At 35.0% G+C, this 17,410-nt stretch overlaps 1 protein-coding gene across 8 annotated transcripts in view; it reads right to left on the bottom strand.

Annotated features, from left to right (window-relative positions):
• The window catches only part of Ssh2 (slingshot protein phosphatase 2), a 245,482-nt gene that overhangs the window by 29,680 nt on the left and 198,392 nt on the right, over positions 1-17,410 (bottom strand). For all 8 annotated transcript variants that reach the window (XM_013152202.3, XM_013152201.3, XM_063251110.1 and 5 more), the window contains 3 exons: positions 14,631-14,724; positions 14,382-14,510; positions 5,023-5,069 (listed from right to left, as the gene is read on the bottom strand). In XM_013152202.3, the coding sequence (XP_013007656.2) occupies positions 5,023-5,069; positions 14,382-14,510; positions 14,631-14,724 (270 nt within the window). The remainder of the gene's footprint in view (positions 1-5,022; positions 5,070-14,381; positions 14,511-14,630; positions 14,725-17,410) is intronic.

The raw sequence follows: 17,410 nt of genomic DNA, 5'->3' as shown, positions 1-17,410 counted from the left end.
CCTTGTGCTTACCAGGCAAGCACACTGCGCTAAATCCTCAGCTCTGCCCCCAAACTGTAGAACCTGGAAGAAACTACATGTTCCAAATCACAGGGAAATCCCTTTCTCTTTTTTTTCATAGTGTGTGCTGAGTATTATTTGATCTTTTTTTTTTTCTTTATTCTTCAGCAGTTTATTGAGGCTTGGGGAATTTTCCTGTCTGGTTTCTATGCTTCCTACATTTTTTTCTAATTTATTTATTTTTCCTTTTCTTCCCTTTTAATTTTTCTCCTTTTATTTTTTCTCTTACTTTTATTTTTCATATAACTTCTTTCATTTTCTATTTCTCATGAGTTTTTTTCTGTTGTAATTAGCTAATCCTACTCTCCATTAGGATCTTTTGTTTTCTTCTCATATCATAGTTTAAGGTTTTGTATTTTTCCTCTTGAATTCCACCATTCCTAACTCACTGTATCTGTAATAGTGTAACTATAAAGTTATACTACAAAGTCTTATAGTATAATAAAGTTTTATTAATCAACTGCATAAAATTATTATAGGATTTTTTTTCTACCATTAGTGGAAATATAGCTGTCACATTTAGTACATATAATCTGTAAGTCAAGACCTGGGTTTAATAAAAAATGCTTAGGTTGTCTTAATGCTTACACTGTAATTGGATTTCTTCTCTGGTTCTTATGGTATGTTAGTATCTGATTTGTCTTGAATGATACTTCTGTAGCTTATTTGCTTGATATTACCATAGGCACATAATTGTTGCCATCAATGGGTTTTCTCTGCAAGACAACACTCAAGTACCGTGAAATTAACAATTCTCTGGGTACATTCTCAGAGAATTTGGTGTTGAGCCAATTTGACCACACCTTCCTCTCCCACATTAATTGAGGTGGCTGGATTTTAGGGTTGATGCCAAGGAATATAGTTAGCAGAAAATGGGAAGATATCCCTTATTTTGATAGGTGGAACCAATGTAGTCAATATGGTCATACTTCTAAAATAAAGACTTAATGCAATCTCCATCAAAATACAATAGCATTCCTCAAAGAACTAGAGGAAAATCCTAAAATGCATTTGGAACCAGAGCAGACCTACAATAGTGAAGGCAATTCTGGGCCACCATGGAAAGGAAGAGGGTATCTTGGATTTTACCATTATACTGCAAAGCTATAGTGATAAAAACAGTATGGTATTGACAAAAAAATGGGCTTGTGGATCAGTGAAACAGAAGATAGCATGCAGAAACAACCCCAAACATACTTAGTTACTTTGTCTTGACAAAGGTGTCAAATACTTACACTAGAGGAAAAACAGCCTCTTTAATAAATGGGCTGGTGTTGGGAAAATTGGCTATCCATATGCTGAAGATTGAACCTAGACCTGTATCTCTCACCATGCACTAAATTAAATCAAAAGATCAAAGGTCCAAACATTAAAGTAAAAACTTTAATCTGCTAGAAGACAAAATAAGTAACAAAACTCTTGAATATCAAAGATTTTCTGAACAGAACTCTGGCTACACAAGAATTAATATCAAGAATCAACAAATGGGACCACATCAAATTAAAGGAAATCACCAAGAGTGAAAGGACGAGCTACTGAATAGGAAAAAAAATTTTCCAGCTATTCCTTAGACAAAGGATTATTATCTAGAACATATAAAGAATTTTAAAAATTGGAAAATTTGAAGACCCAATTAAAATTGGGCACCTAAAATGAATAGACACTTCTCAGATAAAGAAGTAGAGAAATAGCCAATAAATATATGAAAAAACATTCACCACTGCTGTTTGAGAAATATAATGAAAATAAAATTGAAAGTTCATCTCTCTCTAGAAAGAATGGCTATCATCAAGAAATCAAATAATAACAAATGCAGGAGAGGCTGCAGGGGGTAAAGAACGAAACTTTTTTCATTGCTGGTGGAAGGGTAAAAACACTATGTAAATATGAAGATTCCTCAAAAAACTAAAAACAGAAATTCCATTTGACCCAGCTATTTTCCCTCTAGGTTATCTTTCTGAAAGACTTATATTACAGTGATACATGTGTACTCATGTCTGTAGCATTAACGTTTGTAACAGCTGTATCTTGGAAGCAGAGTATATGTCTACCAACAGATGAATGGATCAAGAAAAAGTGACATTTATAAATAATGGGAGTAGTAGTCTGTCATAAAGGATACATTTGAGCCATCTGTAGGAAAATGGATGTACCATGAGACCATAATGCTAAGTAAATTAGACACAGAAGCTTAAATATCATATGGTTTATCTTATATGAGAAACCCAATATATAAAGTAATAGCTTTATAAGTATTTACCTATGTCAAAATGTATCAAATTATAAATTTAGTATATGAGCAACTTTTTTGGGGTGCAATTTGTTGTATGCCTCTTATATTTCGACAAAGTTGTTTAAAAAATGATGAACATTCTTTCATGAACTTATTAGCCATCTGTACTTCTTTGAAGAAGTATCTGCACTCTTTTTTTTTGTCTTTTTCATTTTTTATCGGTACTGGGGATTGAACTCACGACCACCTGCTTGCAAGGCAGGTGCTTATGCTGCTGAGCTAAATCCCCAGCTGAAGAAGTATCTATTCAGTTCATTTGACTTTTTTTTTTTGTGGTACTGGGGATCGAACTCACGACCTCATGCTTGCCAGGCAGGTTCTTATGCCGCTGAACTAAATCCCCAGCTCATTTAACTACTTTTTGATTGCACCATTTATTTTGGGGGCTTAATTTTTTAAGTTCTTTATATATTTTAGATATTAGTTCTTTAGATAAGTGGTAACCTACTTTTCTGTAGATTGTTGCTCCTTTGTCTTATAGAAATCTTTTAATTAGATATACAATTTGTTGATTTATTTCTAAATTTTTATCTATTTGTTTCTTTATTTTTATAGGGGTTAAACCCAGGGCTTTCACACCGAGTTCCACATCCAGTCCTCTTTTTATTTTGACACTGGGTCTTGATTACGTTGTGACTAAAGTTTGTGATCCTCCTCCATCAGCCTCTAGGATGCTGGGATTATAGGTGTGTGCCACCACACATGCCTGATGCTTAGTATTATTTGCAGTGCTACTGGAGCTCTGTTCAGGAAGGACTGCCTGTGGCTATGGCTTCAAGTGTTTCCTCCTGTTATCTTCAAGTAGTTTCAAAATTTGTTTTTATATCTGGGCTTTGATTCATTTTGATTTTAGTATAGTGTAAGAGATACGGACATAGTTTCAGTCTTCTGTATGTGGATAACCAGTTTTCCTGGTACCATTTGTTAAAGAGGCTATCTTTTCTCCAATGTATGTTTTGGCCTATAAAAATCAGATGACTGAAAGTTCATGGGGTTGCTTCTGTATCTTCTGTTCTACTCCATTGGTCCACAAGTCTATTTTCTTCTAGTACCATGCTGTTTTTGTTACTATAGCTTTGTAGTATAACCTGAAATCCAGTCTTGTGATACTTTGTGCTTTGTTGTTTTTACTCTGGATTGCTTAGGCTATTGTAGATCTCTTCTGGTTCCATATGAATTTTAGGATTGATTTTTCTAGTTCTGTGAAGAATGTTGGTGGTATTTTAATAGGGATTGCATTAAACATAGTTTGCTTTTGTAGTATGGCCGTATAGAAAGTATTAATTCTGCTGATCCAAGAACAAGTTCTGTAATTTTTATTATACTAGTTTTTCATTTTCTTGGCTAGGTTGATTCTTAAAGATTAGATATTTAATTTTTTGAAGGTATCTTGAATGGAATTTTTTTCCTGATTTCATTATTGGTGTAAGGGTATGCTACTGATTTCTGCGTGCTGATTTTGTAACCCATCTCTGTCTCTTTGTGGTGCTGGGGATTGAACCTAGTAGCTTGCATATGCTAGGGAGGTACTAACCTACCACTGAGTCACATTCCTAGCCCAATTCTTTTTTTAATGGAATGATCTCCTAAAGTGAAGTTCACTGAGAAATGTAGCTGCGTTAGCTAAGAATTAAAAATGGAAGAGTAAATATTTTTGTTTGTTGAATATTCATTGTAGTCTCAATTTGAACAGTCTTAATAACCACATTGACACGGGGCAATTTTTTTTTTTTTTTATCGGTACTGGGAATCGAACTCAGGACTGCCTGCTTGCAAGGCAGGTGCTTATGCCACTGAGCTAAATTCCCAGCCCCGGCAATTTTTTTAAATACAAGGTACATTTTCTTATTCAATTTTATTTTATATTCATAACCTATTTAGTCTTCAAACTAGAAAGAGACAAAAAGAAAGGGGCTGAATCTAATTTTAGTCTGTGGATTTGTAGCTGAACAATGTACCTGACCCACAGAAGATGCTCAATAAATGTTGAATGAACAGCTCTGTAAACCCAAAATATGAAGTTTTATGTGCTCTTACGTAACACAGGAACCCAAAATTACATCTGCGTTTAAACTACACCAAAGACTTGGACATTTGCTTTTGAAGCCCTTCTATTAAACGATCTTCCCTTGTGTGGTAGTGCAGGTCTGTAAGCCCAACTACTGAGGGTGCTGAAGTAGGAAGATAGCAAGTTTAAGGCCAACCTGGGCAACTTAGTAAGACCCTGTCTCAAAACAAAAACAAAAACACTAGAGATTGAGGTTAGTGGTGGAGCATTTGCTGAGCGTACACAAGGTACTGGGTTCAATGACTAGTCCCCAAAAACCAAACCAAACCAAACCAAACCAAACCAAACCAAACCAAACCAAACCAACTCTCTCTCCCCGTAACTCAGTTGATCTTTCTTAGGAAGATGAAATAGACAACAGTTATCTTTATTTTTATTCTTTTATAACAAGGGAAATAAACCTTGAGATTAAAGTTAACCACTGATACTTCTTTGATGGGAAAATGTATTCTTTTTTTTTTTTTTGTCTTTTTCCTTTTTATCAGTACTGGGGATTGAAGTCAAAACCGCCTGCTTGCAAGGCAGGTGCTTCTTTGATGGGAAAATGTAAAGATTAAACAGAGGCTTTTGTCAGATGTCAGCAACTGCTTTGTGTTCTTACCCTCGGTTCTGTAAATCTTCTAAATTGGAAGCATTCCACTCTGAGCCCTATGGAATGAAGAAGGAAAGGTTAGAGATTATGAGGAAATCAATCAAATACAGTTACTTGAAAGGAGTACTATGAGGGAAGCAGTGGAGTTTAAAATGGGCCAAAAACATCTACTCAGTGCTTTCTATGCTGCTCCAGGTAGTTTATATGTTGCTATTCTTAAAAATTTCACAGATTGACAGAGTAAGAAAGTTATCTTCACTGCTCATAATGTGAATTTCTGTAATCCCAGCTACTCAGGAGGATATAGCAGAAGGATCTCAAATTCAAGGCCAGCCTGGGCAATTTAGCAAGACCTTCTCTATACATAGATGGATAGATATGTGTATGAGGTTCTGAGTTTAATCCCTAGCATGGGAGAAAAAGTTAATTTCATTTTCATTTTTGCAGGTAACAAAGGTGACCTTCATAAAATTCAGATCATTTTTGCTCAAAATGACAGAGCAGAAGTGTGTTTGACCATCCAACCTAAGTTAGATATCTTACTTTTTTTTTTTTGTCTTTTTCTATTTTATCGGTACCGGGGATCAAACTCACGACTGCCTGCTTGCAAGGCAGGCACTTATGCCACTGAGCTAAATCCCCAGCCCCAGATATCTTATTTACTGTCACAGCAATGTATTTTGCTCAAGCATGTATCACATTTTTTACTTACATATATTTCTATGGCATTCTTATTTCCTAATTATCTTATCTACTGTAATGTAAGTTTCTTGAGGGTAGAAACCAGATCTCTTGCTTCCTATGTATGGCACCTGGGAGGTACTCAATAAACATTTGTCAAATGAACATAGCATGTTTATGAATTCACCTAGATCTGACTCCAAACCTCATATTTTTTTGGTGCATTATATTGCATCTAGAGTTGGAGGGCAGGATATGTGCATGTGATGGAAAAGTATGAAATATCCTTTATCAAACAAAAGTAGAAATGCAATGTATAAAAAAATTTTTTTTTTGTCTTTTTCCTTTTTATCGGTACCGGGGATCAAACTCATGACTGCCTGCTTACAAGGCAGGTGCTTATGCTGCTGAGCTAAATCCGCAGCCCCAGTGTATAAAATTTTAAGACAGGGATAAACGGCAAACTTACAAATTAGCTGGAAGACATCAATTGTAATATTTTGCTGCATTTACATTATCATCTTTCCTTTTTCTTTCAATATATATCACTTAAAAACAATACAGGATCTTGCTATTTAATCCAGGGGAGCCTTAAGGCTGGCCTTGAATTTGCAATCCTGCCTCAGCCATTTTAGTGCTGGGATTACAGATATTCACTATATGCCTGTTTATCATACATTGTATTTTATCAAAGATGGCAATTTAAATATTATGACACTTAATTTTGAACATGTATCATCTGAGAACGTTTTCTTACACGATGCAATAATATTCAAGTAGTATAACACTAATACAAAACATTCAAACATACTGTCTATATGTGAACTTCCATTTTGTCCTCAAAATATCCTTTATATGTGCTCAATTAAGGATCAAACTTTGCACATGCTTGCCACACCTTCATAATTTCTTCTAAATTAGAAGGGTCCATCCCTGCCTTTCCAGTGCAGAGTCTTTCATGATACTGACATTTTTGGAGATTTAAGATCTATTATCTTTGAGAATTCTTTACAGATTATTTCCTGATTAGGTTAAAGTCAAATATTTTGGCAAGACTTACAAAGGTGGTAATATGTACCTTCTACTGCATCAAATCAGGAGGCAGATAATGTCATTTGTCCCATTATTTGACACACCAAGTTTGAACTCTTTGCTCTTTGTGTTTGTCACATTTCTCTACTGGAGATTCCTTTATAATTAACTAGTAACCTATGTGTATTAGTCATTTTTGAAGTTGTATGAATATACTGTTTTATAATAACATTTACTCTTTGGTTTAGTATCAATTGCTGATCTTGCCCTAATCAATTATTTTACTGCAGGTTATAAAGTGGTAAGACAGGGCTTTATTTATTTATTTACTTATTTGTACTGGGGATAGAACTCATGACCTACTGCTTGCCAGGTAGGCGCTTATGCCGCTCACTAAATTCCCAGCTAAAACAGGGTTTTATTCCTCTTGCTTTTTCTTTTTGAGTGTTTCTATGTCTTTTTTTTTTTTAATGTTATTGGGGTTTGAACATAGGGCCTCTGCATGGTAGGCAAGTGTTTTACCATTGAGTATCACTGGGCTAGAGTCTAGCATTGTTTTGTGTACAGTGTTATGATTCACTAACATCACTATGTGACAACCTGTCCTGAGTTTGGCCAGTAGAAATCTCATCAGGCTGGTTTATTCTAATATGGCCCTATTAGTTTTTCAGTATTTCTTTGCTTTCTGGTATAAAAAATTGTTCCAGATTCACTTTGTGAGTAGAATCACTATTTCCTCAAAAAGCTCTGTTTTCTTTTAGTAAAGAATGATACTTTGTAATCAAGATCTGGTATGCTTACAACTATCAGGTATCATTGCTTTTAAAACTTCAGGGACAAATATTTCTAAAAAGATACTGAGTTTAAGCCAGGCATGGTGGCACATACCTATAATCCTAGCTATTCAGGACTGAGGCAAGAGGGTCACAAGCTCTAGGGGCCCTGAGCAATTTAACAAAATCCTGTTTCAAAATAAAAATAAAGAGGACTAGGAATGTTCAGTGGTAGAATACCACTGGTTTCAAATCACCAGTAAAGAAAGGAAAAAACATAAAACAAAAAACAGAGTTTGCACTGTTATCTCCAATCCACGCTGACCACCACAGAGTTCTTCCTTACCCTCTTGCTCTTTATGCCATCTATCATCTATCTAGTTATATATCTGCCACACAGGGGTCCCTATGCAGTTCAGGCCAACTTTCAATTTTTTGGTCTTCCTACCTCAGACCCCCAAGTGCTGGGTGAAAGTGTGCTAGCATACCTGCTTCTTTTGCCCACCATTTGTATCTTGGTAATCTACACTGAGATCCTTGGTTCCCAGTACCTCATTTACAAAATAGAGTCAACATTATTAAACCAACACCATAACCAACAACAAACCTATTAAGTTCAAATTTTCTTTTTTCTTAGTCATGTACTAATAAAGGCATAATTAAAGTTCATGCTTCAGTTACTTTAATTTCTTTCTCTGAACTCATCAACTTGATATACATTTGTCTCATGTTTGTATTTTAGAATTCTGAATTTGATTTTAAAAAACAATTTTCCCATTTGTTTCTATTTAATTTTTTGAGCACAGCTAATAGTCAAAAGGTTACTTAAAAGTTAGCTTGGAAGTCTCATTTCTATTTATGTATCTTCAATTCCACTGATTTATCTTCAATTCCCATGGGTATCCATTTTCATTAATTTCTGGTTTATCCTACTTAAGTTCTGTTTTTTTGTATCTGTATATACCTTTTGTCTTACGATCTATTTTGAAAAATATATCAAATTAGTTCTTACTAATTAGCAATTCTTAAAGTATTATACTGCATATTTGTTTTTGTTATTTTTTTCTAAAATAGCTTTAAAACTATCCCATATAATAGTTCATATTATTTTATATATATAAAACTTCTATATAGTACTTCATTAGGTAGTGATATGCTAGCTATATTCAACTAGTCTCCTATGAATAATGTTTAACATCTGCGAAGTGAGACTGTGGAGTGAAAGGCTAAATGAAATTTCGGGTGACTGTGCTAAATTCTCTTCTACAGAGATTAGAACAATTCTATATTCTCACCAGTACAGAATGAGTATTCCACTTCCCTGTAGCTTTATCAACAAAATGTGGTCTCTGAATTTATGTCAAACTGGAAGGTGTGAAATGTTATCTCAGTGTTGTTTCAATGTATATTTCTAACACAAGGAAAAGCAAGCAAAGTTTTAATATTTAGATCAGTTTTCTGTCTTTGAATTATCTGTTCATATCATCTGAAATGGTAATCATTTTAATTTAAGAGTATATTTATTTCAAGAAAGTTTTTTTTGATATTGGGGATTGAACTCACAACCTCTCGCTTACCCACGCAGGCTCTTGTGCCGCTGAGCTGTATCCCTGGCCCTTACATCTATTTCAGAACTAAATGCAGTAATGGAATTTCGCATCAGAATACCTGAGTTCAAGTTCTGTTTGTCTTTCTACTACGGGTAAAGAGTGATTAAACTATATGCATCCTCTTTCCTTATCTGTAAAATGGAATATACTTCCTGCTCTAGTCTTTTGTTTTCAATGGGTAACTTCTCCTATAATTATATACATAAAATGGATCACACATTACAATGGAAAAATTCCATTCCAAATATTCCTCCTTTCCCTTCATAGGTAAGATTTGTAGAAATAAAGTGTAATACTTTCTCCACCTCTTTCTTTCCCAAATATCCACCCACAGCACTCTGGCTTCTATTCTGACCATGCTTGCTAACATTACTAATACTCTCTCCTAATCGTCTAGTCAGCGGTCACCCCTGCATCCTATTCCATTGGCCTTCTCTGCATCTCTGATATGCTCATGACTCCTTTTTGGAATTAGATGAGACCATACAAATGCCTAGTCTCATGACTGGCACAACAGAGGATCAACAAATGTTTGTTGTATGAGTGATCAAATACATAAAAGAAGCCCTTTGAAAACTGTCAACTGTTATTAAACACTATGATCACATTACAAGTGATCTGAAATCTGACTGTTAAACTGGGAGATCTCAAGGACATTCTGCTGAAGCTCCATTTAGGAAAAGGTCAGTGAAAGATGTCTAAAGATAAAGGCTGAGTTATTTAAAAAAACATGAATGGCTCTGAAGGCATTGTGTTCAGCCTTAGAAAATTAGCCTCAAACCCCAAAGAACTGCATAGGATTTTTTTTTTTTTTTTTTTTTTTTTAGAACTGCATAGGATTTAAAGAGACAGATACCAAACAATAAGGGTCAAGTGGCTAAACTGGAGTCTGGGCAATGTGACCATTTCACTTCTTAATTTAGAAACCTAAATCCTCTGTTGAACTCTGTCCAGGTGGATGGAAATAAATCCTGAAGTGATGAGAAAAGTCCACGGTTTTTTATCTACCTGTCCAAACAGAATTCATTCTGACAATGTGGAGTGACTCCTATTCAGAGTCAAAATAAATTAAAGGCACTGGTCTTTGACTCAGTGAAGTCCATATAACGTGATTTGGACTGTGCTTAGGGCTGCTTCAGGTTCAATTTGAAAGAACTAGAGTCAACTTGGTGTTACTACTTTTCTGTCACCAGCACAAATACTATGAATACTAGCCTCCTGGGGCTATCCACAGACCCAATCATTTTTTTTTAAACCTCTGTCTTTTCAAGTTTATAATGACATGATTCCATATAAGTTTCCATTATATTGTGTACCATAACTATGCAAAAATATAGCCTCTATGTACTAGAGATTGAACCCAGGGCCTTGCACATGCTAGGCAAGTATTGTACCATTGCCTAAAGCTAAATCCCCAGCTCTTTATAGTTTTAAGTAAGTTCACTTCCATCTTTCACCCTGGTTCCTTCACACTGTATACTGGTTACAAATCCAAGTAACTGATTCTTTCAAATGTTATCCTCAGGAAATAGCCTTGCTGTGGTCTACTGTTCCAAGCAAGATAGGAGAGTACATTTATAGCAAATAAGCATTGTACTGAGGGTTCTGCTAGGATAAAAACAACATGACATAATTGCCAAGGTCTGGTATCTCTATTTTCTTTATCATATTATACTGATATCCTCAATGTTGTAAGTCACATTACTATGGTAAGCAGGCATAAGCTCTCTATTAACTTTTCTTTTTAAGAGAAGTTTTATGCCACACATTTTCAGTGGAGAGACAAAAACCATGATGATGATAAAAATAATCCACTTCATTATCATCTCATCTATTCATATATTCTCCATTTCTCTGCATCTTCCAGTAAAATAACCAGTTTGAGGCAACACTCTTAAAAAGATTTTATCAAATCTTGAAAAATAATCCACAGTAAAAATTCTATTTTTCTTATTCATCAGTAAAATTACTGGTTGCATGTCCAATACTCTTGTGTTTCCCTTGTTTAAAAAAAAAGTAGCCTGTTTTTCTGTAAAGGGTCTCTGTTCACATCCAGCTTTTCTCAGCCAGACTGGACAGCCTCCAGGAAAGCTGCTGATATTGAAATTTGGCTGAGCAAAGGCTTCCAGCTCAGAGAAGTCATATACTTGTAATGGTGTACAGGAATCTTTTTTCTAGTTAATATCCTAGCTTCCCACCAATCAATGTCTTCTCTTTTCACTAAAGATTTTCTTTAAACTATGTTCTTCATGTTCTCTCTGGATCCCTTTTCAAATAAATAGATCTCTGTGCAGTACACTGCAGAGCTGAGCATTCTTCCAAAGGGAGGGGAAAATCCTGATGCCTCTTTGCACAATCTGGTCGAGCTCCAGGCACGGCAGCTATGCACAAGATGAGACGACTCTGAAAATTAACACCACAACTTGCAGCTAGGATAAGACTTCTTTTTCCATGTCAATTGCTGGGAAAGATAGCAGCTTACAAAGTCACTGGAGAAGAGACAAGGGTTTGGACATAGGATATGGCAGTGCAAACAAAGAGAGGACGCCACAAAAGAAAAAGTATAATATGTTTAGACAACCTGTTTTTGTACTTGTTTTGTTGGACAGGAGTTAAATTTCAGGATTTTCCAATTTGGAAGATGTTTTTCTAAATTAAAAAATGTTCACAACAAAAGGAAAATGTCCATTTTCTAGAAAACAGAATTATATTTGAGGTTGAAGATACTTTCCTTTGCTCAAAACTATGTACATAAATATGTACTTAAAAAGTAAAAACTTTGTATGATACTATAGTGGTGAATAGTTGTCATAAATTTGTCCAAACTCATATGATGTAAAACACTAAAGGTGAATTCTGTTTTTTTTTTTTTTTTGGTACTGGAGACCCTTGCGCTTGCCAGGCAGGCGCTTATGCTGGTGAGCTAAATCCCTCGCCTGATTTTGCAGTTGTGTGTGTATGTGTGTGTGTGTGTGTGAATTTTAATGTAAGTGATGGTCTTTGGTTGAGTGACATACCAATATAGGCCCATCAGTTGTTAACAAATATCCCATTCTGAGGGGGAATTTGATCATGCGGGTAGCTATGCATGTGTGGGGCAGAAGAAATTCTTCGTTACTTTCTTCTCAATTTTCCTGTGAATCTAAAACTGCTCTACAAAAGATCTATATATATGTGTAAACACACACATATATGTAAAAATTGCTGAAAGGCAATAACAAAAGGTCACAATGATTATCTATTTCAAGGATGATTAAATGTTACTTCTTGTCACCTCAACATTTTTTACAATACACATAAATTATTTTCACAGTAAGAGAAAAACTTGGGAAAGAATTATGAAGTAATAAGATAAATTTACAGATACATTTGTAGTTGATATGGAAATATAAATTTGAAGGAATCATTATTTTTCTACTTAGAGTACTACTAAAACTTGCTTTCATACCATTTGAGGAGGAGGAGAGGAAGTAGTTCTGGAGGAAGCAGTGGCAGACTTAGAGAAATATGTACAGAATAAAATAGGTTGACCAGTCAGTAATTGGCTGTATTTTATATTTGTCATGTTCATATCCTTTTAAGGTGCCAAAATCCAAGCTCTGAACTCAAGAAAGTTGGGGGCAGAGCCTAAATGAATGAATGATTTCTAAGTTTTCTACAGGTAGTACAATGTAAGAGCTGGATATCTTCGAACCTGCATCGAAGTTTACCTCAGAGACAAACAGTGTGGCATGATCCACATTCGGAAACAGCAGTATACATAGGACAACTGAAAGTACTGCAAAGAAGTCTCCCTCCAAACTGTGTGTGAGTAATTTCATAGCTTTAGTTCACTGTGAATCACGTTAGAGACATTCACGCCACCAGATTAACTCGGTATAAGCCTTCAATGGCACACAATCTGACTGCCTGGCAAAATAAACTCTTGGGTGTTGAGGGTGAGTTGATCTTTCCTGTATACTTATTCCTCTTCTTTCATATTTCCCAGTTTTTTTTCTTTTTTATTAGTACATAATTTCCGTACAAAATGATTACATTTATTGTGGTGAGTTTGTACATGTATGTAACACATCTTAATTCATTTGTCCCCTTTCCTTCCCATCCTTTCTTGCTCCCTCCAGTTCTTGTTCCCTTTCCCATTTGCAAAAGTTCTACATATTTTCCAATTTCTAACCTTTTTGAACTTCATGTCATTACCAGAGAAACAAATCAAATTCAAACCAACTGATTTGCTCCTGTTAACATTTTTGGTTAAAGTGTGTGGGGGGAGTGGAAATAGAAATAAAGTTTTAGGGTTCCTCATAGATTTTAATTATTCTTGTTATTCTTGTTCCTGCTATCATATATACATGAAAACTAGAACACTTCAACATTTGAGAATAAAATGGTTTTCAGTTTTTCCTAACTTGTCTGTCAGAGAGGTTGCCTTGGGCTAATTATAGTCACTGAATGTTTGGGAACTGTAAAGAAAAACTTTTAGTCACTGACTTTTTGATAATTATGGAAAGTGATTGGATATTCAAAGTGTATAACTGCATGCTTTAAGAGTCCTGGGCTGGGATGTAGATTAGTAGTAAAACATACGTTTAGCAATTAAGAGGTCCTAGGTTCGATCCCCAGCACCATAAAAATAAGTCCAATAGCTTCTCAGTTGTAATTCCTACATGCTCTGCTCAAATATATCAGACCTGGAGACATCTGGCAGACGTAAAAGGACTTTAATGATCATCCTATTTATGACTGGGGATGTGGGTTAGCAGTAGAGTGCTTGCTAACATGCGTTCAACTTCCAGTCTCCCACCCTCATCATGTTATTTAGATATACTATAAACTACTGTACAAAACTATAAACTATAAAACTAATGTACAAAACTATAGCAGACTGAGTAATATGAAAAATAAATGATATATTTTACAACCTGTAGGGGAAAAGTCTGATTTGTAGTATTTGTCAGTTTCCTTGTTGTAAATATTCTTGTTATAGTCAATTTTAACCCACCAGTTTGATGTTACCCAGTGGGAAGAGAGCAGTAGTAGTATATCATTACACACAGCTGCTACCACAGGAGAGATATAAGGAAGTTTAAAACCACAGATAATATTACAAGGTAGTACATAATTAGGGAGTGATGAGATTTCAGTATTTATTGCCTTTGTTTAGTATGTAGGTTACATTTTCCTTAAATATAATAATATTTAACACAGCTTTAAACCCCCATGAGTCTATACAGACCAGCTTCAGCATATTACCTAACGCCACCCTGAAACTTACCAGGAACACATGCTCAAATATCTGTGTAGGACTATCCATCTGACCAAGGATTACTATCATTTCATTATCTATAAATTCCTTGAATTCCCGCAAGTTGCACACCATTTGCATTTCCAACTCTGTTCGTATCTGAAATGAAAATGACATATGGTACTAATCTCCATAAAGTCTCTTTGTACTTCCAACCATGTACCATTTCTAGTCTCACAATTATGGTTATCCTACTGCTGAGAAGTCAGGGTTTCTTACCTCTTTGGAAGTGATGTTCTCCAAATCCTTCTGCATCATAATCTCCCTTAATTTAGTTTTAATTAGCCTTTCTGTTCGTTCACGTTCTGTTGGTCTGAGGACAGAGAAATAATGAATTTTCTTACAGAGGAAACAAGTTAATGAATATACCATTTTATTATGTTTCTAAACTGGCAAGCTCTGCCTCTATTATCCTCAAATTTATATTGTGCAGGCATGGCAAATAAAAATTTTGCTTTTAAAAGTTTCTTTTAAGAATGTACTGAATACAGCATGTAGAAATTGTTACTTGAAAATTATATATATACATATATATTTTTTTGGTACCAGGGATTGAACTCACTACCTCACACTTGCACTTGCCAGGGAGGCGCTTATGCTGCTGAGCTAATCCCCAGCCCCTGTTATATGTATTTTTAAACCACCAAATATATTCATGTGTATAAATCCACGAAGGAGCAAAGACAAGTTGAATATTCTGGATAGAAGTATTCTTGAGGGGCTGGGGATTTAGCTCAGCGGCATAAGCGCCTGCCTTGCAAACAGGCAGTCGTGAGTTCGATCCCTGGTACCGATAAAAACGAAAAAGACAAAAAAAAAAAAAAAAAAAAAAAAGAAGTATTCTTGAATGGAAGACCACTTCCATACTTTTGCATCAAGTACAGCTAGGTATCACTTACTGAGCTAGACTACTAAGAGTACAGTGGTGGTAGACCCACTTTTGAATTGGGTTTTTGTAGTTTAAAATGCCACTGTATGCTAATTCATTTTTGTAGTTCTAAAAAATAGACAAGCAGGAAGAGTAGTCTTGCCTTCTTCAATAAGGCAAATTCTCTCTCAATTGGATTGTAGGGATCAGTTACCTACAGTACTTCCATCAACATGCTTTCCTTTTCATGACAACTGTTACAGGATCTGTGAAATCATTATCCTTACTTTACAGATAAAGGAAACAAACACATGAAAATACATGCTGATGATTATACCAAATGGCAGGAAACCCAAAATGCTGATTCAGTCCATTCCAAGAGTCTACCTACAGGATTTTGTTGTTTTCTTCAGTCTCCTGAATCTCCTAAAAATAAAATTACTCTTGGAACTTGAATATACCTGGCCAATTACTAGAAAGGTACTGGCTCAATGTAACTGGATGCTTCTCTCTAAAGGCATTATTTCACATTATGTAGTATATGAGTAAAGCTGACCGAAAGCACATTCTGCCTCACCTTTTCCCCATACCTACTAAAGAAAGATATCTGCTCTCTACCTCCTTATTTGGAGATGGAAATAGACTAAGGCTTCAGGCATCCTGCCTGCCCTTGCTGCCTACAGCCTTATCACTGGCTGCAAAAATAGCTTTGGTAATTTCCAAAAATGGAGCTCTAACCCCATAGCTTTGAAGTTCCACATCACTTGTGTTCTTAGCTTCTCATGAACTCTGCAGAATACAAAATATACTAATACCTGAGCCATTTTCCCATCAGTCAGCAAAGGTAGCCCTGTCTTGACTAGGAATAATTTTTTTTTATCTCTGCTTCACTTTTCCTTAGCATAGCTAATGATAAAAACTAAATGTATAATTTTAGTATTCTTTTAAAAAGACATTGGTAAAAACAAATTTTAGCACTTGTGTGCAAATGTTATATTTGGCTTAGTAATATTTCTTTCAATCCTTCGTGCTTCTTTGAGACAAAGTTGTTTGAGAACAGACAGACTTAGGTTTCAATTTTACCTCTGCTACTTATTGGTGATACAACCTTGAAAAGGTTTTTCCTGTTCCCCGTGTCTGTTTTCTTTTTAATAAAGTAAGGGCAGTATTAATACTTGTGTCTTGAGATTCTTATGAAGGTTAAATGAGATACCATACATGAAGTGTCTGGCATAGCATTAGATGTATCCTAAAGATATTACAGACATGTATTCTCTCCTCCTTGCTTTGAATTTCAAATATAAACTATTCATAGTAAAGCATGTAAGCCCAAGGTAGCATACGTCATCCCTCTGTACTCAGCATTCTTTCATAGGCTTTTCTAGTCAGTTTTGGGAGGATGAAGGGGATGGAAAACACATTACAGCACACATACAGACTTTTTCTTCTTTGTTTTCATGGAAAAAATTTGGAAAATATATAAAAATATAAAGAAAAATGTTTCTCTAAAAATAATTATTAATAGTTATAGCTTCCATGTATTCTTTTCATATGAACAGATAGACGTTTACTTATTAAACATATCTAAAACTGGTATTATAGTATGCATAAGAATTAATATTCACTGATGCTTTACTAGATGCTAGGAGCTATCTCTTACATTTTTTTTTGCTCATGAATGTAGAGAGATTATCAGCAATTTATTTGTCAGTTTTTTGGGGGTGTATCATAGTTTCAAAATTTTCTCTAGCTAGACATCCAGTCCTTTAAAATTCATTAGCCAGGTATAAAACACAAAATCATGAATAATATTTTCCACAGATTTGTATCTTTACTACTAGGGGATCCTGAAAGGACTAGGGTACTGAAAAAAAAGTTCTAGTACTAATAACTTCCTGGGATTGTTTCATGTACACAACTGTTACAAATTTCACCTTTTTTAGTAAAATGCATTTATTAGAGTACTATCTAACTAAAGCCTTTAAAACAAACCATGAACTGTTCTGGTATGACTTTAGGAATTGTAAAGCAAAATCCTATTTGTAAGGTCAGATAGCTATTCTGTTCTAGCTGTAGAATACCTTGCAAGTACAGAAAGATTAATTCAGAGAAAAATAAACATTTTGAGTAA

Source organism: Cavia porcellus, unplaced genomic scaffold, assembly GCF_034190915.1.
Source record: "Cavia porcellus strain 051 isolate PalLab524CR breed Dunkin Hartley unplaced genomic scaffold, mCavPor4.1 scaffold_6, whole genome shotgun sequence".
NCBI lineage: Eukaryota > Metazoa > Chordata > Mammalia > Rodentia > Caviidae > Cavia > Cavia porcellus.
This window is presented reverse-complemented; position numbering and strand designations above follow the sequence as displayed.